This window comes from Peromyscus maniculatus, chromosome 23 (genome assembly GCF_049852395.1).
Source record: "Peromyscus maniculatus bairdii isolate BWxNUB_F1_BW_parent chromosome 23, HU_Pman_BW_mat_3.1, whole genome shotgun sequence".
Classification (NCBI taxonomy): Eukaryota; Metazoa; Chordata; class Mammalia; order Rodentia; family Cricetidae; genus Peromyscus; species Peromyscus maniculatus.
The window spans coordinates 63,050,444-63,075,264 of record NC_134874.1 but is presented as its reverse complement, the minus strand read 5'-3'; the positions used below and the strand labels follow the sequence as shown (position 1 = coordinate 63,075,264).

General features: G+C 37.0%; 1 protein-coding gene across 1 annotated transcript in view; it reads left to right on the top strand.

Annotated features, from left to right (window-relative positions):
• Positions 1–24,821, top strand: part of LOC121826500 (vomeronasal type-2 receptor 116-like) — a 182,257-nt gene that overhangs the window by 139,090 nt on the left and 18,346 nt on the right. Inside the window, exons 6-10 of the mRNA XM_076560910.1 lie at positions 5,190–5,285; positions 5,729–5,907; positions 19,477–19,768; positions 21,039–21,851; positions 24,024–24,251. Of these exons, the coding sequence (XP_076417025.1) occupies positions 5,241–5,285; positions 5,729–5,907; positions 19,477–19,768; positions 21,039–21,851; positions 24,024–24,251 (1,557 nt within the window). The 5' untranslated portion in view covers positions 5,190–5,240. The remainder of the gene's footprint in view (positions 1–5,189; positions 5,286–5,728; positions 5,908–19,476; positions 19,769–21,038; positions 21,852–24,023; positions 24,252–24,821) is intronic.

The window sequence follows — 24,821 nt, the reverse complement described above, 5'->3', positions numbered from 1 at the left end:
ACAGAAACAGCCAGCTACCTGGGCAGTCACCTGAGGTTTCTCCGCAGTGTTGGGGCATCATCTTCAGCCTATAGGCTTAGTGTATCTGACAGACTCATTTGTGAAGTAGGATGTACACAAGGTCAACAGTTCAACCTCACATTGGGTGAGAGCAGTCCACATATCAGAAACACCTGAATTCCACTAGTGTCCTGTCATGATTCAGGATTTTAAATTCTGGAAATTGTTCACAGTTTTTTAATTCAACTGTCCATTCTTCTTGGCTGTGTATATATGGCTTCATCTCAACATTCCCTTCTTCTCCACATCCCTCTATTAAATGCCAGTCTACTATTGAGAGGTGTGAGCTTTCAGCTGCTGTTCCATTGCACAACAGAAGCCATGAGACCTCTGCCTGTTAAGCTGCCTTCGAAGAAAAGGGCACTGTACCTTTACCTGATTGCGAAGGCCACTTCAGAGATGGTGCCATATTGTCCTGGCCTCAGAAGATGCCTTTTGATAAAGCCATAACCACACTTGTTTTGGCAAGAATCAGTAGTCCTTTGTTTCGTGTTCTGTCTGTCCATTTTGTCCTGTTGATTCGAGGATACTTTGTTGTCCAGTGGCTAACTTTTGCCACAATGAAAGTTGACTCCATATGCAGTTTCTTCAATGCCCATATTTTCTCTGAAGTAGATTGGTACTGCCAGGAGCCGACATGTCTCAAAAAAGAAAAATTTTCTAAGTTATTAAAACATTTTAAATGCCATATTCTGTAGATCTCTGAAGGGTTTGAAGATGACCTATCTAAAACATCTCTGCTCAATTTTTAAAACATATCTAATATGACTACAAGTTCTACTGTAATGTCTAACTACTAACTTTCATTTCTTTATATCCTAATAGTTGGTAATAATAACATTCAAGGATCAGAAAATTTCATTACATTGTTAAATGAATGGTATAAATACAATTAGAAATATACATACAGCATTTTCTAACAATATCAGTTTCAAATTTGTATACAATATAAAACAATCCAATCCAATGTAAAGTATTTAAAACTAGTAATTGTCTTTTCTTTTCTTTTCTTTCTTTTCTTTTTTTTAAACAAGAACCTTAAATCTAATCTCCTTTGCTTAGCCTTTTTTCTAACCCTTGACAATAACTTGTATCCAACCCCCCTAAACACTGAAAATTATCCCAGAACCAAAACCCATTAAAAAGACCAAAAAACCACCCGCCCCACACCACCTCTTTGGGAATGTGGGCGTCATATTCTTAAAATTGCTTCCTGCTGGGTATGGGTTTTCTTTATCCTGAAAGAAAAATTTTAGGTTAATTGTCAATTTCTTGGAGAGGTAACTATATCCTTCATTATCCAGTCTGTGTATATTGCCAAAGTTCAGGGTTTATCTCAAGTCCTTATTCAAGTAGTCTTTGAGACTGGATCATCTCAGCTAGTTTGAACCTTGTAGTTCAAAGCTGATCTGTGGATGATGTTTGTCAGTTTAATGATATTATTATTGTCCACGTGGAATTGTTGTTGTTCTGGGGCCCCATCTTCTTCCTGGAGACTTCAGTTGATGTTAGGCCTGGCCATGATTTCCTGCAGAAAACTGATAAGAGACTCAAACAGAAAGACATATATATGCAGGTAATTGAAGCCTTTTTTTTCTAGAATTAGTTAGTACTCTATATGACCATTCATATCTTAACAAAGTTTAAAATGTATATATATATATATATATATATATATATATATATATGTTAATCTTGTAAATTTTGATATAAAATTCATACTTTAAGAAAAGTTTAAAGAATCAGAATAGAATCAAAGAGTTGAGATTAGTAATAGAATAGTCCCTTAATTAATTTTGCTTTTGTCCTGTACCATAGCAGAAGATGGCTCTTTTATTCTGGCATGATACAGGGAGTTTGCATTTTCTTTTTAACAACATGCTTGAGTTTAAAGAAGGAGAGAGCCATTCTCCAACTCCAAAGTCAGCTTTAAATTTTAATTGAATTGGGACTATAGTGTCAAATCTTTAGAGAAAAGCAGAAACAAACATTTAGGAAGACATGAAATTTTTAGATAATATATACCCATACGCCATTTCACTATGTTTCTTGGGATAGATGATTTGTCCCTTTTCTTCAGTTGTCTTATTTGTCCAGTGTTCTTCAGATTCCTTAACCTTCATTCTCCTAAAAGACAAAAACAAAAACCTTTCCCCAAGACTAATTTTGGGGCTGTTCCTTTTTGGCAAGTTATTATCTGATTAAATGAAAAGGCATGTGTTATTGATGCAAGTTAGTTTAAATTGGATGTTCATGCTGGTTGATGAACTATCACCTCCTCTAATTAAGAGGTCTCTCTTGTTCAAATCAAACCTTTATCAATTTTGATGGTACCCACAGCTTATCTTCTCCTGTAGAAACAAAAGCAAAACCTCGTCCCCAATGTAATACATACCCTGGTTTCCATTCTGAGGTCAGCACATCCTTAAAGTATATAGGCTGATTCAATTCTGTAGTTTTTTCTATTATCCAATGTCTCTCTGCAGCTGTTGTTCCTTTCTCATTGGCATTCAGAAAATTCAAAGTTAGAAGAGCATTATGCAGTCTATTTCTGGGAGTTTTTGTTACCTATTTCTGTTTATTTAGCATATCTTTTAGAGTTCTGTTTGATCTTTCTATAACTGCTTGACCTGTAGGATTATGTGGTATGCCTGTAATATGCTTTATATTGTAATAAGCAAAAAACTGTTTCATTTTAACAGAGACATATGATGGAGCATTTTCAGTTTTGATTTGTGCAGGTATACCCATGATGGCCATAACTTCTAGCAAATGAGTGATTACAGAATCAACTTTTTCAGAACTCAAAGCAGTTGCCCATTGAAATCCTGAATAAGTATCGATGGTTTGGTGTACATATTTCAATTTTCCAAATTCTGCAAAGTGAAACACGTCCAACTGCCAGATTTCATTTCTCTGAGTACCTTTTGGGTTACATCCTGCTGGTAATGGTGTTTGATTGTAGAAGGAACAAGTAAGACATTTCTTTAGTATTTCTTTGGCTTGTTGCCAGGTTATGGAAAAATCCTTTTTTAAACCTTTACTATTGACATGATGTTTTTTATGAAATTCTGAGGCCTCCAGCACATTTCCTATCAATAATTTATCATTTTCATCATTGCCTTGTGCTAGAGGGCCTGGCACACCAGTATGGGATCGAGTGTGAGTTATATATAAAGGATGATTCCTTTTCCTGATTGTATCTTGTAATTGAATAAATAGTGAAGTTAATTCTGAAGCATCAGGGATAAATTCTGCAGTCTCAATATGTAACACAAATCTTTCAGCATACTGAGAGTCAGTTACTATGTTGAGAGGTTCTGAAAAATCCATTAATACCAACAGAATATCATACAATTCTGATTTTTGAACTGAATTATATAGACTTTGAACCACTTTATTTAAATTTTCTGATTTGTAACCTGCCTTTCCTTGTTTGTAAACCCAAACATGTGACTGCCTCATCACTGTCTGTATGTAAAGCCCCCCAGGTCTTAAAGGCATATGTCTCCAATGTTGGCTGTAACCCTGAACACACAGAGATCTATGGGATTAAAGGTGTGTGCCACCACCGCCACACTCTTGCTATGGCTCTAATAGCTCTGACCCCGGGTAACTTTATTTATTAACATACAATCAAAATCAAATTTCAGTACAATTAGAATACCACCACTTAGAGAAGTCACTGTATACACTAAGTGAGTGATTCCACCATCATACATATGAAAACAACACATGACATGTTCTGGTCAAGGACACATCTCCATTCATGTTTAATGAAGCATAATTTAGAGTGCACACAATTAGAAATGACTTGATTGTCCTTCAACTCATGAATGCAAGATATTGTATTATTTGATTTTTTTTATGCAGAGAAAACATTTTTCTTTGGTTTTGAGATTGTAATATAATCATGCCTGCTCTCACATTCATTTCCTCCCTCCAAATTTTCTCATACAGTCATTCATGGGCTCTTTGATTGCCAGGAATTTTATCATCAGTTACTGTTGTTACATGCATCATGCATATATATATATATATATATATATATATATATATATATATATATTCCTACATACATATAAGTACTATTCAACATTTCAAGAAAGGCAATCCTATTATTTTGAACATACAGATGAATGCAGAGATTATGTTCAGGGACATGAGCTAGGCACAAAAAATCAAATGCTCTCTGACCTCATTCAAAACTATATCCTAAAGTCAATCCCCTGACCTAAGTTTGAATGGTGACTGTTAGAGGCTGAATATCAGGGTGTTGAGGAATTGCTTGTCAAAGAACACATTTCAGTGACAACAGAGGGGTAATTTAAAGAAATACTTCAAGCTGGGTGCAGAACTACTACTACTACTACTACTACTACTACTACTACTACTACTACTACTAAATATACAGTGTTGAATTGAAAAGTACTTTGTATATTTTTTAAGGATTCCAATAATCAAAATTTTGTAAGGTTATACATAAGAGACATCCATTTTTTAATTTATAGCATTATTTCTCCTTCCATTTATGTACTCCAAATTCCCCAGTGTAGTCCTCGTTACTCCTTTGAAAATCCATGGCCTCTTTTTTTCATAAATTGTTGCTACCTATCTAACTTATATACATATACAAAATTTGATTTGTCTTATACTATATAATAATTATCCATAATATATAACAGTATATCAATGGTATTTCTGATGAATAGCATTACAGGAGAGAGGAAGAAGTGTATAAATCAAGTATGATTCTATTTCACTGTGAATTTTTAAAAATGTAGAGGGGAAAGGATGTACCAGAGTCTACTAATAGCAGAACACAGAATACTGCTTGGGAATCTTAATATTTTGAATGGTTGAGGTGGGAAATGATCTGTATTTGTCTGGAATGTCCTTATTCCTTTCTCCATCTTCATAATTATTTCTACAAGGAGGAGAAAGGAGACCAGGAACTCAAGATAGATACAAGTTCATTGTGCTTCTGAATGGCAGACACTAGAAACTGTCATCACCACTACACCCTCTTGTTAAATCATTGTATGGAATATTACAAGTGCATGCTTTGTGGCGGCCAGCTATTGCTTTTTCTCAGTGTTTATAATTTTTATCTGTGTCTTCCAAAACAGCAATCTAATTAAAACAATCTGGATTGATGACCTACAATTCTGTCTCTGGCTATGGCACTCTTCAAAGCCACTGTGGACCATTATGAAATCATAGAGGTGGGTGAAGAAGGAAAGAAACAAACATATTTTCCACCACGATAGAGGATGCAGGTGCAGAGCCCCAGGACTAGGAGATCCCCAGAGCACATGTGTGAGAGGGGAATAGAATCAAGAAAAGCCAGCCCATTCAGGGCCACTCTAGTTACAGTTAGAGGAGAAGTTCAGCACTCTGACTTACCCTCAGTTGTCTGGACTTTGCTTCTGTTGGTGCTCCCTGTCTGTCATGAGAACCATAGACTATGTGCAGCCTGAGAGCCTGATGCAACATCAGGAGCCAGCTGTAGCATACAGAGTCTTCTCTGACACTGTTGAGGTCTGAGCCTGTTCCATGACCTAAGTCAATCATCTCCACAGCTCAGTCTAGTTGCAGGGCATTGTCTCTGTGTGGTGCAGACCCTGACATGTCCCTTCCTTTGCTTTGTCTCTTCCTACTCCTGCAGTCTTTGTTTACATTAGGTGAAATGAATCATCAGAGATGCTTTGATTACTGGAAGCCCAGCACCTATATGAAGGCTGACATGATCCTAGGTGCATTTGTCCCCATTTACATCACAATGGAAGGATTCTACAAAAGCCATATGTTTTTTGAGACCAAACCGGATATATTTGATAATTTTCTGTAAGTATTTGTGTGACTGTGCTAAGGGTATTCTGGCTACATGACAGTGCGTGCTCCTCTGTGCACATGTAATTCCTTTGAGTATAATGAACTTTATACACAGAAATGTGAAACTCATTTGCAAACTTTCCTCCTTCATTATGCATCTTACAGACCTTTGCTTTCCTTTTGTTTATTTTTTAGTCAGGTAGAGATCAAAGAGGGAAAACAACTTTTGTGTCTGTCCATTCTGTGAGTCCACAGACAGTCTTATATTGTTTTCACACATTGACTCTAACATGACAAGGAGAGGCTCCACCCTGTTCTCATATTTTTAAGAATCTAAATGACTACTGTAGGAATCTTTCTTTCTTTCTACAGACCTGGATAGTTTCTGCTAAATCCCCATGTCCTTAGTACATGGTTTAGCATCTCCTCTCCCTCAGGTTCTTGCATTGGTCTCTTTAAAATATCTCAGAGTTTGGACACTGTGGTCATGTTTATTACTTATTAATTCCTTATTGATATTTTAATGCAGTGTTCTGAAATCACATCCTTCATGCCTGATAGTCTGTCTTCTGCTTTGTCAGTTCTCCTGGGGTCACTTTCCCCTGTGTTTTTATTGGATGTTTTGTGTTTTTCATTTCCAACATTTCTATGTGTTCTTGCCCCTGGAAGAATCTCAGTTTCCATTTAGGATTTGACTTTCTTGGTACTGAGTCTTTGATATATATATAATTGCTGTTGTCCTTGTCCTTCAGCCTTTGTTTTCCTGTACAGTGTTGCATCTTTTCTCAATGCCCAGTTGGTTTTGCTTGCTTGTTTCTATGTTCTTTTAGGACATCATCTTTTTGACTTTTGAACTACTCATCTGGCACTTGGCCTCTCTCAGTATCTTTGAGTTCATTTGTTGGTTTCTTATGATATTGTGGAGGATTTGTTTGGCCTTGCTTTTTCATATTTCCTGCTTTTTTCTATTGTTGGTACCTTTGTTCATTTGAACATTAATTCTAGATTAAGATGGTCCTCTACTGAGAAGTATCTTCTTGAAGGTCCAATCCATGCAGTGCTCTGTGAACAGGAAACAGTCTTCCAGGCCTGTAGTCCTGGTAGTTGTGGTATTATGGAGTATGTGAAAAGAAAAATGCCAACATACATGCCTAATTTATTTAGCACTTAAAGTTCTCTTAGGAATGCTTTTACAGGATGGAAAGACTGTATGTAGTTCAGTATCATGCGACAGCAGGAGGCCGATTGAGTCCCAAGACCACGAGAAAGAGAGAGTCTATCTTCAGGGATAGGCAGTAGGGAGGAAAGCTTGAACTGTTAACTGACAGGAGCTTCTTTCAGGAGCCTGTTTGATCTGTCATAGGTGGATTCAAGTCACGACTTCCTGACGGTTACATTAATTTTTTAAATTACTCTCAGAGATATAAGTTTTAGATATATTGTCATGAACACTGTTTATAATCAGTGCTTAAATCCTCATTGTATAAAAGAACAAAACCAGTGTTTGTGTATAAATGGGGTAGACTTGTACTTTATAGACTTAGTAAAAACTTGGGGACCAAAAGGATGGTGCTCAGTTACAAACATGAATACTTTTTCTTCTGGCCAAATTTTATACACACACTCTCTCACTCTCTCTCTCTCTCTCTCTCTCTCTCTCTATATATATATATATATATATATATATATATGTGTGTGTGTGTGTGTGTGTGTATACATATACATATATATGTCATATATATGACATGGATATTTTCAGCAGAGTCAGCCAGCAGCCCTTTTAAGTCTATGTTTAGTAATCTATGAAAGAAAATTAAAAATTTTGGCCTGTGACGATAATAATAGTAGCCAGTGCTTTGCCAAGGCTAGATTAATAGCTTATTAGAACTCCACATACTACTAACATAAAACTCTGAAACTTAGAAATCTTTAAGTCTTATTTTCACATACCTTAAGTCACTTCCTCAGACATTTCCAACTTGTGTGTACATAATATATCCCTTCCTAAGACCCTCAAACTTATATAAACTTTAATCCTTTTTTTTTTCTATCCAATCATTTACCAGAAGACATATATGGCTGGTTAATAGGAAGAATGATTGAAAAGCAAGTTCCTTTAATAAATGAATAGTAAAAAGTTTTTTTTCTTTTTGCTGAATAATAGCATGATAGCTTCAGTTTGGTTTTCCTTTAAACCTAGTTTGTGAGGATATCTTTTTCAGTATGAAGCCTGTCAGCAAGATGACCCTGTCTTGAGTCTGCCTTCTTCAGCAGATGACCTATTATTTAAAAATAATCAACACATAATTTTCACATATTTTGTGGACTGATGATGCAGCTGTAGCCTTTTTGGGAGGAGCTGGGTAGGTCTGCTTGCTTCTGCTAAACTTATAAAACAACAACTTGTTAGCACCACCATCAGAAATCAGAGAGACAAATTTGAGTAGGAAGTATATCAAAACTACCACTGTATCAGTTAAAATGACAGAGACTTACCTGATACCTAAGCATCCATCTGGAATTCTCCATGGTCGTCTCTATGACTCTGTTGGGAGCAGGGCTGTCACTTCTTGGATGTGACACACAAGACACTATTAAGACTTTGGTTGCCACACAGGGGAGCATCTACCTTCAAACACCAGACTCATGAGGTCTGAGAGATGTTTCTGTGAAGGAGGAACTAGGGAAAACTGTCCTACCTTGGCTGGGCAGAGTAGGGCATCTAACTCAATAGTGTCCACATTTTGGCATGGACCTGGAGGTGGGTAAATTGTGTGCCAGGTATGAGCCCATTTGTCCACATTAGCACAACTAAGGAAAGGTCAAGGTGGAGTATGTTTTTCCACCATATTTGTGAATAGTCTTAGAAGCTGATTCTAGAAGCTAGTATTTTTGTGTATCAGGGGAAGCTTTTCTTGTTAAATAGTCTACATTCCATATTCAGCAGATCTCTCTGAGCAGTGTGAGGGACATCATTTAATTAATTAACTATACCTGATTTTAAACAAACTTTACTTATTTTCAGTTACTTGCTTCGTGCTTGTCCTTGATAGCATGTATAGAAGGCTATGGCTTGCCCCTCTGTAAATGAATTACATTTATACTCAGCATTACCAAAACCACAGTTTGGAGCACAGTAAAAAGTTTGATCATTTATAAAATAACTGACTGTTGCTTAGATTCTAATGGCTCCCTTGGGGGAGGGGGTGAGAATGCACAGCATCATCGGCACAGATACCAAGAGTCCATTGAAGGGAAATAACAAACTCTCTTATTCAATAACAGGGAAGCCCTTATATACCCCCCTCCCAGTGCCTAGTCTGTGTGGTCATCCCTCATTGGCTGGGCATGATCAGGAACTTAGACAGGGACTGTTGCTAGGTCCTAGGCAGACTCTTCATGATCAGGAACTCTGACAGCAGTCAGAACCTCTGACAGTGACCAGGAACTCTGATAGCTCCTGTTGCTAGGCCCTCAGGCAGACTCCAGGTTGGCTCTTAAGGAAGTACATTATGTGCATACCGTGGCTACTGGTCTGAGCCAATTTCCTCAGCCCTATGGGCCTATCTAACTACAACTCACAATTAACTTCCTTGTCTTAATTATCTTCTACAGTTTATACCAAGTTCATAGTTTGTATAAGATTAGAATTTTACAGTTTTATCCCTGTCAATCTGAGCCTTAAAAATTTGAGTTAAAGATTTAATTGAAGATCCTTTAGCATCAAAGTAAAACCTTAAACCATAAATACAGTCCACATTGTACAATTTAGGTTCTTTGTCAAAAATCAGATGTTCATAGGCATGTGGATTAATGTCAGGTCTTCAGTTTGATTCCGTTGGTCCACAGATCATTTTTTGCCAATACAAAGCTGTTTTTATGACTATAGCTATAGTAGAGCTTGAGATCAGGGATGGTGATACCTACAGAGGTTGCTTTACTGTAGAGGTTTGTTTTATCTATCTTAGGTTTTTGTTTTTCTATATGAAGTTGAGTATCGTTCTTTCCAGGTATGGGAAAAATTGTGTTGGGATTTTGATGGAGACTGCATTCAGTCAGTAGACTACTTTTGGTAAGATTGTCCTTTTAACTATGTTAATCCTACCTATCAATGAGAGTGGGAGATTTTTCCATTTTCTGATATTTCCTTCAGTTTCTTTCTTCAAAGACTTGAAGTATTTGTGATACAGGTCTTTCACTTGCTTAGTTAGAGTTACCACAAGGTATTTTATATTATTTGTGACTATGGTAAAAGGTGATATTTCTCTGATTTCTTTTTCAGCCCATTTATCATTTGTATGTAGGAGAGCTAAATTTTTATTGAATTAATCTTGTATCCTGCAACACTAATGAAAGTGTTTATCAGCTGCAGAAGTTCCCTGGTAGAATTTTTGGGGTCACTTATGTATACTATCATATTGTCTACAAATAGCGAAAATTTGACTTCTTCCTTTCCAATTTGTATTCCTTTGATCTCCCTTTTTTTTCTTATTGCTCTGGCTAGAACTTCAAGTACTATATTGAAAAGATATTGAGAGAGTAGACAGCCTTGTCTTGTTCTCATTTTAGTGAAATTGCTTTGAGCTTCTCTCCATTTAATTTGATGTTGGCTGTTGGCTTGCTGTAAATTGTCTTTATTATGTTTATGTATGTTCCTTGTATTACTGATCTCTCCAAGACCTTTACCATGACGGGGTGTTGGATTTTGTCAAAGGCATTTTCAACATCTAATGAGATGGTCATGTGGGTTTTTTTCTTTCAGTTTTTTTATATGGTGTATTACATTGACAGATTTTCATGTGTTGAACCATCTTTGCATCTCTGAGATAAAGCCTACTTGATCATGGTGGATAATTTTTTGATGTGTTCGATTTGCCAATATTTTATTGAGTATTTTTGCATCAATGTTCATGAGGGAGATTGATCTGTAACTCTCTTTCTTTGTTGCATCTTTGTGTGGCTTGGGAATCAGAGTAACTATAGCCTCATAAAAGGAGTTTTATAATATTCTGTATGTTTCTATTGTGTGGAACAATTTGAAGAGTATTGGTATTAAATGTTCTTTGAAAATCTGGTAGAATTCTGCATTGAAGCCATCTGGTCATGTGCTTTTTTTGGTTGGGAGACTTTTAATGACTGTGTCTATTTCCTGAGGTGTTATTGGTCTATTTAAATTGTTTTTCTCGTCTTGGTTTGACTTTAGTATGTGGTACCTAAATAGAAAATTGTCCATTTCTTTTAAATTTTTTAATTTTGTGGAGTACAGGTGTTTGAAGTATGACCTGAGGATTCTCTGTATTTCCTTGTTGTCTGTTGTTCTGTCTCTCTTTTAATTTCTGATTTTATTAATTTAGATGCTCTCTCTCTGCCTTTTGGTTAGCTTGGATAAGGGTTTGTCTATCTTGTTGATTTTCTCAAAGAACCAACTCTTTCCTTCATTGATTCTTTGATTTGTTTTCTTTGTTTCCATTTTATTGATTTCAACTCTCAATTTGATTATTTCCTGGCATGTATTCCTCCTGGTTGACTTTGCTTCTTTGCTTCTTTTTGTTCTGGAGTTGTTAAAGTGTGCTGTTATGTCACTAGTGTGAAATTTCCCCAACTTCTTTATGTGGGCATTTAGTGCTATGAATTTTCCTCTTAGCACTGATTTCATAGTGTCCCATAAGTTTGGGTATGTAGTACATTCATTTTCATTGAATTCTAGGAAGTCTTTAATATCTTTCTTTATTTCTTGCTTGACCCAGTGGTGATTCAGTTGGGCATTAGTCAGTTTCTATGAGATTGTAGGCTTTATGTAATTTTTGTTGTTAAAATCTAATTTTAAGCCATGGTGGTCCAATTGAATGCATGAGGTTATTCCATTTTTTTGTATCTGTTGAGATTTGCTCCGTGACTGAGTAAGTGGTTGATTTTAGAGAAAGTTCCATGGTTTGCTGAAAAGAATGTATATTGTTTGTTGTTAGGGTAGAATGTTCTGTAGATATCAATTAAGGCCATTTGAGTCATAACGTCTGTTAGGTCCCTTATTTCTCTGTTAAGTTTTGATCTGACAGATCTGTCCAGTGGTGAGAGTGGGGTGTTGAAGTCTCCCACTATTAAGGTATGGGGTTTGATGTGTGATTTAAGCTTTATTAATGTTTCTTTTACATATGTGAGTGCCTTTGTATTTGGGGCATAAGTGTTCAGAATTGAGACTTCATATTGGTGGATCTTTCCTGTGATGAATATGTAGTGTCCTTCCTGATTGATTTTAGTCTGAAATCTGTTTTATTAGATGTTAGGATAGCTACACCAGCTTGCTTCTTAAATCCATTTGATTGGAAAGCCTTTTCTCAGTCTTTTACTCTGAGGTAGTGGCTATCTTTGAAATTGAGGTGTGTGCAGCAGAAGGATAGTTCCTGATTTTATATCCATTCTGTTAGCCTATGTCCTTTTATAGGAACATTGAGTCCATTGATATTAAGGGATGTTAATAACCAGTGATTTTTTTGGTTGTATTGTGTGTTTATTTCCCTTCTTTTGGGGTTATCTGTTCTTGTGGTTTTGAGGGTACATCTGACTTCCTTAGGTTGGAGTTTTCCTTCTAGTGCTTTCTGTAGGGCTGGGTTTGTGGATAGGTATTATTTAAATCTGGTTTTGTCTTGTAATATCTTGTTCAGTCTGTCTATGGTGATTGAAAGTTTTGCTGGGTATATTAACCTAGGCTGGCATTCATAGTCTCTTATTGTCTGCATTACATCTGTCCAGGATCTTTTGGCTTTCAAAGTCTCCACTGAGGAGTCAGGTGTTATTCTGTTTGGTCTGCCTTTTTAAGTCACTTGAATGAGAAAGGGGAAACTTTGCTGCTCTTAATATTTTCTTTATTTTGTATGTTTAGTGGTTTAATTATTATGTGGTTAGAATACTTTTTTGGGGTTCTAGTCTATTTGGTGTTCTATAAACTTCTTGTATCTTCATAGGTATTTCCTTCTTTATGTTGGGAAAGATCTTTCATGATTTTGTTGAATATATTTTCTGTGCCTTTCAGTTGGTATTCTTCTCCTTCTTCTATCCCTATTATTCATAGGTTTGGCTTTTTCATGGTATCCAAGATTTCCTGGACATTTGGTGTTATGCCTCTTTTGGCTTTACTGTTTTCTTTTACCAATGCATCTCTTTCCTCTGCTGTATCTTCTATAACAAAGATTCTCTCTTCCATCTCTTGTATTCTGTTGGTTATGCTTGCATCTGTGTTTCCTGTTTGTTTAATTAGATTTTCTATATCCAGCATTTCCTCTGTTTGTGTCTTCTTCATTGTTTCTATTTAAATTTTCAGGTCTTGAACTGTTTCCTTCACATGTTTATTTGCTTTTTCATGGTTTTCTTGGCTTTCTTTAAGGGATTTATTGATTTCTTCATTTGTCTTTCCCTCAGTTTCTTTTTTCTTTCTTTTTTTTTTTTATTTTCCGAGACAGGGTTTCTCTGTGTAGCTTTGAGCCTTTCCTGGGACTCACTTGGTAGCCCATGCTGGCCTCCAACTAACAGAGATCCGCCTGCCTCTGCCTCCCAAGTGCTTCCCTCAGTTTCTTTAAGGGAAAATTTCATTTCCTCTTTAAAGGCCTCTAGCATCTTTATTTAGTTATTTTTTTTAAGGTTACCTTCTGCTTCTTCTACATTGTGATATTCAGATCTTGCTGTTGCAGGCAGGCTATGTTTTGGTGATGCCAGATTGCTGTTTATGCTGTTATATGTATTTTTGTACTGACATCTACCCATTTCTTCCTCCAATAGTTGCAAGAGGTTCCTGTGTCCAAGTGGGGTGCTCTTGGTCCACTCTGTGCTTTCTGTATCAATGTTAAAAGGGACCCTTTTGGGTCAAATCTTAGCTCTTGGTCTAATTGAAGCTGGCAGATTCTGTATGTCAGTGACCTGCTCTTGGTCCAGTCTAAGCTAGCTGATTCTGAGACTCAGGGAGCCTCTCTTGGTCTTATTAGGGCTCTTGGACCAGTCCGAGCTGGCAGATTCTGTATCTCAGGAAGCATCTTTTGGTCCAATATGAGCTAGCAGATTGTATGTCTCAGGAAGCTACTGGTATCCCAGGGTGATGCTATTGGGGTAGTGCATGGGTCTTGTAGATTGCTGGGTCCTATGAGGAGTTTTGGTGGGGGAGCCTGACACAGGATTCTTACTTCCTGGCCAGCAACTCTTTGTCCAATGAGAGCTGGCGTTTTTAATGTATCAGGAAGTTACTGGTGTAGCAGGCAGATGGTTATTGTGGTAAGGCGTGGGTCCTGTAGAATGCAGGGTCTGATGGGGTGTTTTGGTGGAGAAGCTTGCCCACAGCCACGAAGTGAAAGCAGCGTAGATGTCCCTCTACTGATGTATGGATAATGAAACTGTAGTACATGTACACCAACTGATTTTATCCAGCTGAAAACACAAATAGAATTATAAAATTTACTTGTAATGGATGCAGCTGGAATTACCACTCTGAATAGGGCAACCCAGACACAATAAGACAAAGCCAGATGCTTTCTATCATATGCAGATGCTAATTTTGAATTTTCAGGTGTCTCTACTTACTGGTGTACCCATGTAAATCAGGGAACTAGTAAGGTGCAATAAAAAGGGATTTCACTAGCAGAGGAATGGAGCACATGTGGTATGAACAGGGGAATGGAAATACTGGAGCAGGAAGGGTTAGGCAGTGAGTGCTGGAGTGCAGATCAGCAGAGGGAGTGTGTGAAGGATTAACAGTAAGACCTTGGAGAAAAATACATGGGAATGTACTAATATAGAATCGTCCTAAAATACATGCATAAATAATTTAAATGTCATTATTCTATAGCTGCAGAATAGTGCTTCTCCCAGATACTGAGGGCCATCAAACAAAAAATCCCAGCACTAGGTATGTTTCAATTTGTTTGTTAATGCTGTCATTACACACCCAAACATTACAAGCTATTTCTCTTGTTCGTGGTTACCCTCCAGAATTTGCTGGTGTTTGCATACTTGAGTTATAGGACTTGGAAAAATCAAGCTGGTGCTGACATGGAAACTTTATTCCTACCTGCTAGCATCCACAGAGCTGAAAACTTTTATGCACATTAATAAAAAGAAAACATAATCAACTGTCTAACACACCAGTGACACCCGAAACCTACAACTATGACTGGCAGGGAAAGATATGCACACTGGTGGCATATCTTTATAGTGGTATGAATATTACAAGGGTAACTCATAATATTCTTATCATATTTAAGTCCAGTTCCATTAGACAGATCTCATGCCTCACTCCCTTAACTGACCTAAGAAATTCTGGCTAGTCATGCCATTAATCCAAAAAGAGAACTACTATAATTATTATGCTAAATAGACAAATATTGTACCTGCCTCCTCAGTTCTTACCTTTATATGGGCAGTTCAATGACTACTTCTTTCATACCTTTTCAGAGAAGCTTCATTCTCCAATAGCTGTTGGTTACTACATAGACCTATAAGTGGTCACCAACCAGATAATAAGAGACTGTGCTCAGCTCTACATGGGACATGTTTCATGCTGTGTTTCCCAAAATCTCAGAGACCACATCAGATTATGGGTAGACATTACTAAGAGTCAAAAGTAGTGCATGATTTGGGGTGAAATTATCCCTTACATCACATGGTCATGGCACACACGAACCTACTGCACAGGACCTGCAGGAAAAGACCCCAAACACATTAATGGAATAGAGGATCATGAATACTTTTCTGCCTGAGGAGCCTTTGGCATTTGGTAGCTTCTGGGAATGAGAAATACAGTTTTCTTTAGGGTGTAAACACTGAGAGGATTTCCATACTGCAGCAGAAGGTCTTCCTGCAATGTATATGCTGGTAATGCAGAGTGGACTCTATGGGGAATTACAGAGAATAAACTTGAATTTGGGTGGAGAAAGCGTCAGGAAGAATAAGGGAGGAATATGTGGTAATGGGGGTGGTGCAGATTTGATGAACACATATGCTATGCATATAAGGTATTCTCAAGTAATTTAAGCATATATACTCTGCTAAATGGAGTAGAGAAAAATTTAATCAAGTATAAAATAAATAAAAGAAGATGAGGACTAGCAGAAAGGAATCCCCTGTCCTTAGTAATTGCAGACTGCCGGCCAAATATATAGAGGGAGGTCAGCTGACAGTGTGGACTCTTGTCTTTTCTTTGGTTTATGTTGTTCTTGAGTCTTTATTAGATAAGAGTATGATGTCCACCAGCCTGTGCTCATAGGCACCATTTTCCCACCTGGTATATCGGAGCTATGTAGCCACTTGGAGCTGTGAATTCTGGGGACTGGCTCTATTCTCTCATTCTTTGGGGCCAACGCCAACCATACTGCTCTGGTTACTGTTTAGCTGGAGGATGTCTCCTTGGTGACTTGAGACTGGGAAGCCACCATATCATGAGAACATTACAGGCGCTGACACTTGAAAACCTGTTCAGTATTAAATCACCAGGCGAGAGGGCTTCTGTGTGACTCTCAGACTGACAAAAGGATGTCACAGTCGTGTCCTTCACTACAATGACCAACAGGTTTGCAATTCTGTATTTTGTACTGACCTCATGGTCTCAGAGGTTTCATTCAAACCCCAGGATAACTCTGTGGTGAGAAGCCTGTTTTGTGGTTGCCCTGGACTGGGCTCTGTTTCTTATGTCCTTCCTGGAATAGCTTGCCTGCTGCCTAATCCCTTTGGTCCATAATTTTCCTACACTCCTGCTCTCTAAAATACACATTCTATACTATCTATCACTCAGGACATGAGGCAGACTAAATACAGTATTCATAAAAATATCTCAGACAATATATTTTGAACTTTCTGATCCCCAACACCTCAATATTTAAGATGCAATTCTATCATTCCCTCTTTCATTTTCTACCTCCAACTCTATCCTGTCCTCCCAGACCTACTCCCTCTCAAATTAATTTCGTTTTATGATTTTTATGAAGAAGGGTGCACACGAATATAAACAAATGAGTATACAGATTTAACCAGCTGGAACAATTGTTTCGTGTTGAATATTGCTTTTGTGTCATAGGAAAAACCTCAGCCCTCAGATCAAACAGAAGAGACAATTCATTCTAGAACCAAATTTGAGTGACTATGGCTGGTGACCACAGATTTGGCTGACCCCAGATTCCATGTTCCAAGGTGGGGGCAGTTTCATGAAGTTTTGTGGTCAAATATAAGAAATTTGTAAATCAAAAGATTAGTGAAAACAACAGAGAGGAAGTCACAGGCAAGATGTGAAAACTTATCCCATAGGCCCAAGATGCTATGCAATGTCATTTTTAGCTTTTAGGTTGTTGGAAGTCAGTTGTCTCATAAGTTAGTAGATTTCAGACGTATTTAATTAACTAGTTATAGGAGGTTAGCTCACCTGAAGACATGTCCAAGAAATGGCTGTTCAGGGTGCTACAGTTAGCCTGGAATAAGTTAATGAGTCTCTAGACCTACAACACTTCAACCTTCCATATCACAGAAGTTCTACTCAGTGAGTTTGCAGACTCGGCTCTTTCCAGGGATTCTCATGTATGTATTTATAAACATGCATACAATTATACACATGTATGCATTTAAACACATCTATGAATTTGTACACATGTATGTATTTATACACAAGTATGCAATTATATTCACATGTATGCATTTATATACCTGTATGCATTTATACACATGCTTATACTTCTATACATGTATATTTATACACATGTATACATTTGTAAACATTTATTGTATTGTACACATGTATGCAATTATAGAAATTCATAATTCATACACAAGTATTCATTTATACACATACATGCATTTATACACATGTATTCTTTTATAAGCATGCATAGACTATAGCATGTTATACATGCATATATTTATACATATGTATGTATTTATAAACCTGCATGCATTTATACTCACGCATACATTTATATACACATATGCATTTTTATACATGAATACATTTATATGCATCTATTCATTTTTACAATATATGCATTTATATACATGCATACATTTATATACATGTATTCATTTATACACATGCTTGTGTACACATGCATACATTTGTACACATAGATGCACTTATGCACATGTATTCATTTATATACATGCATACATTGATACACATGTATACATTTATAGACATGTATACACTTTTACCGCTGAATATTTGGTATTAGATAATCCCTGGGGGAAAATAATTTCTCCCTCTCTCCATAGCTTCCAATTACCAGGTTTTGAACAACAGATTCTCTCTTAACATAGCATCTAGCCATAGATCTCAAATTAACACAGTGTAAACAAACTGCATTTCTTCCTGCTGCCCTCAGGCCTCTAGGTAGATTCTGCTTCAACAGAACCCAGGGGACTTGGGCCTCATGAATTCTCTGACTTGTCTGCAGTGGGACTAGGCAGGCTCTTGTCAAGCAAAGTTTTGAAAGCAGCTCCTAGGGACCGCTCCCCAACCACCAAATGACATGTGTGAGACAGTTCAGCCCAACTTCCTGCTTCCAAAGTTTCCTTTCCTTTCATTGTGAACACTATTCACTGCCTTCATGGATTTGGGAGCTTTTCCTTTTTTTCATATTCTATTTTCATGAACTTTGATTCTTTCACTGGCTTACACAGGAGACGCTATCACTCATTTATTCTGCAACCTTAGAGAAACTCTCTTTTCTTTCTTTATTAGTTTTTCGATTTTTAATTCTTTTATTTTATGTCTATGAGTGTTTTCCCTACATGTCTATCTGTGTACCATATGTGTTCCTTCTGACTGAAGAGGGCAGAGGAGAACACATAACTTCTTAAAACTGGTATACACTATTGTAACCCATAGAGTAGCTTCTTTGACCTGTTAGAGCGCTCCCCAAGAACAGCAAGTAGTCTTAACCTCTCAGACACTTCTCAAGCCCCAGAAGCACTTCCAAAAAGGTTTATTTATTTTTATGGCAGGTGTTTGAGTGCTTTCCTTATTATATATGTTTGTATGCCACATGTGTGCCTGGGGCACAAATATGCTAGAAGAGGAGCTCCTGGCTGAATCTACAGATGGTTCTGAGCCACCATGTAGGTTCTGGGATTGTTGCAAGGTTTTCTACAACAGGAGGCAGAATGCCTACTGCGTAGCTCTCTGTCTATCTCCATAAGAAACACTTTAACACTAGGCATGCATGCAAAAAAAAAATATTACACTTTTCAAGAATGAGTATGAAATCAAATCATTACAAAATAAAAGGATATGAAACTCTTATTCACAATCCTAGAGAGAACAGTAGTGTCTTCCCTCACCCAGTGCTTCCATGAATAGAAACATCATAAGCACCATTTACTGATCAGCCACAGGACACAGACAAGTGACACTAAATCCACACTATGCTCTTCAAGAAACCAAGTACTGAGACTTTGAGTCATTCCATGATGTTTCTGAGCTGTCAGGGGCTCATTCACACAAGCTTTATGTGTCAGGAAAGAAGTCAGAACTTAATGACGTCTAATTTCTTGAATTTGCTAACGAGTTTCTAAAAACAATGGCCTGACTGTACCCATCATTCTGCCCCTCCTGTTTAGATGGAGATGGAAAAACTCTCAATATTTGCTGGCCTTCTACTTTGCCATTGAGGAGATCAATAAGGATGTCCGCCTGCTTCCCAATGTGACCTTGGGTTTCCACCTCTACAATGCCTTTAACTCCCACCGGAGAACCTTGGAGGGCCCTCTGATGTGGCTGTCTGGAAGGAGTGAGTGTATCCCTAACTACAAATGCAAAACTCAACACAGAGCTCTTGGAATCATTGCGGGAACGAGGCCTGAATTTTCTGCTGCAATTGGAACACTTTTAGAGCTCTACAAAGTTCCACAAGTAAGTTGGCAAAGTTTTGGTGTCCATAATCACATAAAACATCTGACCAAAAGAAAATGGAGAAGTTGTCTATGCTTCCTGCTGGTGATTTCAAATGTAAGTAAAAGAATTACATGGCTCCTGCTATGATCAACAGTGGAGTGTGGTGAAAAACATGAGCAGTAAATACTGTGGATTTCTATGAAGATCACTTAGTAATATTCATGATTCTATCTCCAGTCACTGGCAAGATGTACTTGGCAGCTCATAGCTGAGTGCTGTTCATAAGTCAAACATACAACCCAGATAACTAACTGCCCAAGCTGGGGTATAAACATCTTAGAGTTAATTCTGTGTTCAATGAGTGACAGATAGAGGAATAGTAACTTCAGGACATGTAAACAAATCTGGGACAATCCTTGGGCCATCACAAATGAAAATGTTCCAAGGGGTTTATTTTCTCATTCTGGAAAGTATATCTCTGAATAGCACTCACTGAGAACATCTACTTAGATACATCCTGACAATTGGCTCTTGCCAGGCACTACTGAAGCAAAGCAACCATCAGTAGGCATCACTGCAAATAGAGAAAATATTCGGTGAGTGACTTACTCATGGATAATCAAGATTAGAAAATCAGACAGTGTAAAACTGATCATTATCACTCAGTGATACATACATTTATTGTATCCTAAAGTAAGAAAAAAAAATATACACAGGAATTTCCATCTACCTCAGAGATTTGCATTTTAAATTAGTTTCTTGGTAATGACTTTTGTCAAACTTATCATTTGGGAAGTATGATGCAACAATGCTTGGTGAAATTCCCCCAGATATTCATGATTTGCTCTTTTCTAACACAGGAGTGAATCTGTGAAAAAAAATGTGTTATTTACATTCTTGAAGGCAGAGGATCTAGGGAAGGTGATGTCCTGTGGTCAGAGTAAAGCACTTGGTAATGCTTCTGGAGTCTATCTCTACATCCCATACTCTGTTCCATTGTTATTGGAACAAGAGAAATCCATGGTGCCTTTAAAATCTAACATGAACAGAATATTGTTCACTCAATTGCTTCAGAGTTCTTAGTAACTTTGTAGCCCATAGTACTTGACAAAGACCATATTCCATCACACAATGAGAGAGAGAAGCTAATATCACAGAAGACAGTCTCCTTACCAACATTCAGTTTCCTGATCCCCTTACTCGAATAATGAACTCACTTTCTGTCTAAGGGTGAGGAATCCAAATACCTAGAAACTCAGAATCCCCTTTTTTCTGTTTGCTTCTGCAGGTCACATATGGAACTTTTGATTCTATGCTAAGTGACAGAGATACATTCCCATCCCTTTACCAGATGTCTCCCAAAGACACAGCTCTAACCCAAGGGGTGACCTCTCTACTGCTGCACTTTGGCTGGAAGTGGGTAGGGCTCATCGTGTCTGATGATCTGAAAGGAAAGGAGTTCCTCTCTGACCTGAAAGCAGAGATGGTATCAGAAGATATCTGTGTGGCTTTTACAGAAAAACTCCAGGCTAATTGGAAGTTTCAGTTAACATCTGATGTTGGTTTGGTGAATTTGATCCAACATACACAAGCAAATGTGCATGTATTCTATGGTGATATAGATGACTTAGTATTTTTCTGCATGGAAAATAAAATCATGAAAGCCAAAAGAAAGGTGTGGATCATGGCAAAGTCCCACTTAGTTTACTTAGAGTCTGTATTCTATGAAAACAATTATTTGAAGGACTTTTTTGAAGGAAGCTTCTCATTTTCAAAGAAGAGAGATATCCCTGGCTTCAACCACTTTCTAGAAGCACTTACACCCTCCCAGTACCCAGGTGAGCTTTACTTTAATAAATTCTGGATTGACAATTTTTATTGCTCACCTCCGCCTCTGCTATGTGGAAATCATAAACCCTGCCCACTGAATACGTCCCTAAAGACAAAACAAGAAATAAATGTGATGATCACTTCTGAGCCCAGTTTTTCCATATGGAATGCAGTGTATGCAGTGGCCCACACCCTCCATAAAATGCTTTTGAGGACAACAGGAATAGGATCTCATGAAGACACAAACCACGACAGGCTTCTACCCTGGCAGGTAAGCCTATCTCAAAAGCAAGGGAAGCGCTGGGAACTTATTAGTAGTTGAGTCATTGAAGTCAAATGTACAACACATTTTCATCTTATAATAAAAATAAAAGGCAAAATGGAAAGAGTTCTTTCACAGTGGGTATGTATGTGTCTGTAATTACGGTGCATGTTTTGGGCTACTGTAGCTTTGATTTCAAGACATGAAATTTGTGCATATTTTAAAAAATGTTTTCCTTTTATGTAATGAAATTCTGTTAAAATATCCAAAATCAATTATTGTCAAAGTTAGCAAGTTCAATAATAAAAATTTATACAATTTCATGGAATATACCTGATACCATCAGATAGAGACATACTCACCATATCTAACAGCAGCTATTTCACATAAAATATAATATATATTTAACTACCCAAGAAACTTTTATAGAAAATAAAAATAGGCTGCCATAACCTCAAAAGTAACTGAGAAAGAAATTGCTTTTTACAGACTATTTACTCTTAAATAAGGTAAAATTAAGGAGAAACCAAAGACTATGCATCCATTATTAAATATTTTAATACAGATTGTGCTCATGAGCCTAGGCCATATCACCTTTTTATAGTTACAAGTGGGTATGTTTGGGCTTAAACCATCCTGATATAAACTTAGGACTCAATTATACCTATGAGCCTTGATGTTCCCCTTCAAATAGGTGATCATCAAGAAATCTGTTGAACAAACTTCTTACTTTTATTTCATTTTAATTCAGTCTAAAGTAGATAAATAGAAAATGAACTCTGAATGTTTAGTGTACTATGTAGCTTTTAGTATTATGGATAATAATAATATTTGACATAGACATGGACACAGTTTGTGAACATGGCTTCCAGAGATGTGATATTAGGTAAGTTAGTGTGTCTCTTGTACAGATAACTGAATATCTAAAAAAAAAAAAAAGGTTCTTTATGAAATGAGTTGTTAAATAGTTAACACAATAGTGAATCTCAGAATATAAAAAATTAACCCATTGTATTAATTTAAATATGTAATGAAATCAAGCTGCAGTGATGGATTAGCAGTTAGGGACACTTGATGCTCAGTCAGAGGACCTGTGTTTGGTTGTTAGCATGGCAGCTCACAGTTGTCTGTAACTCCAGGTCTTAGGAATGTGATACTCTCTTCTGCTCTCTGCAGATATCAGGAATATAGTTTGTGAATATACATACGTACACATAGGTAATACACAGAATTAAAAATAATACAAATCTAGGGACCAGAGAGGGCTGTGAAGTCAGATGTAACTACTGCTCTTGACAAGATGCAGGTTCAGTTCCTAGTATCTACATAGCAGCTTACAAATGTCTCCAAGTCCACTTCCTCTCAATCCAGCACCCTCTTCTGGTCTTCACGGGCACCAGGAACATGTGTAGTGCACATACATATGTCCAGGAAGGAAATTCATACACAAAATAAATTAATATAAAAATATTAGAAATCATTTTAAAAATTTAGCTTAATCACAGAACATTTAAATTTTAATTTTGACTCCAATATTGTTTTTATCAAAGTTGAAAGACAAACGTTGTGACCCAAACTGAATTAAGGATTGGAGGCAGGCAGTGGGTCTATTTCCAATTTCCTGTAATACAAATGGCATTCAAAATTTCTGCATATTAATATATATTGTCAAGAATATGGAATTTTGAATAAACCCCTGCTAATATTATCAAGTCCAGACATTCTCTCTATCTACATGTATACATATCTCCTACCTAACCATACACACATAGGTTCATGGTGAGCCATAAAGAAGGTAAATATCTTAACACCTATAAACCAATAGACTAGTGTTGCTTCCATTTTGTTCCAGATTCACTCAGAAATCATCTGTATTTTCTAATTAGAGACATTTTTTTCTTGCTCGGGAGAGACACAGGGCCTTGTTCCCACTAAAACATGGTCCACACTGCACTATGTTCCACCCCTTAGACAACATTTTTCTTTGTGTTCAGCTACTTCTACATTAATTTCATAGGGAGAAAAGTTCATCTCACTGGAACAAGTGGGGGAGACAATTGCTCACATGAAGCCTCTTCAAAAAGAAAGCCAGAGTAGGGAGAGAGAAAGAGGATTCCTCTTAGGGACCACAAGTGAGAGTTTTGCATGCACTACTCATATCCAATTGATGTCTCTCTCCAGCTTCATCCTTTTCTGAGAAAAATTCAATTTACAAATGCTGCTGGAGACCAGATATGCTTTGATGAGAACAAAAATCATGTGGAAAAGTATGATGTACAAAATTTTATGGGACATACAAATAATTATTCATTTCTAGTTAAAGTAGGAGAGTTTGTCTCCAGGAGTCCACAAGATCAAGGCTTTTTCATCAATGAAGTTATGATCAAATGGCCAAGCAACTTCAATCAGGTCTGGCTGAATTTCAATATTTAATATGTAGACAAATATCTGCAAAGATTTATGAGAACTGATTGTGATGTCTCTTTGAAATTTTAAATTATTTTTATATTCTAATTTCTTAGCTTCTGTTGTGAGCTTGTGTATGAATTCTCATGCATGTCACTTCCTGTGCTCATTGAGGCCACAGTCAGCACTGGTTACCTTCCTCAGTTTTTCTCCATTTTATTGTGAACATAGTCTCTCTCTGAACCCCTTGCTTTATGATTTAGCTGTATTCAACTGGACAGTGACACCCTGTCTCCATGAATGCCGTATTGGTAATACAGAAACACAGTTCTACACCTCACTTTTCTATATTTCCCTTCTGCATGATCAAATACAGGACCTTATGCTTATATTGCAAGTACATTAAGTACTGAGCCATCTCCTTAGTTCTGTTTGATATCTTCAATTTAGAAATAAATCAATCTTTTGATTTTGACTTTGATATATGTATAGATATGCATATACATGTTCAGGTACATATACATTTACACAGAAGCACACACATATTGATGGATAATGCTGGTAGATAGAATT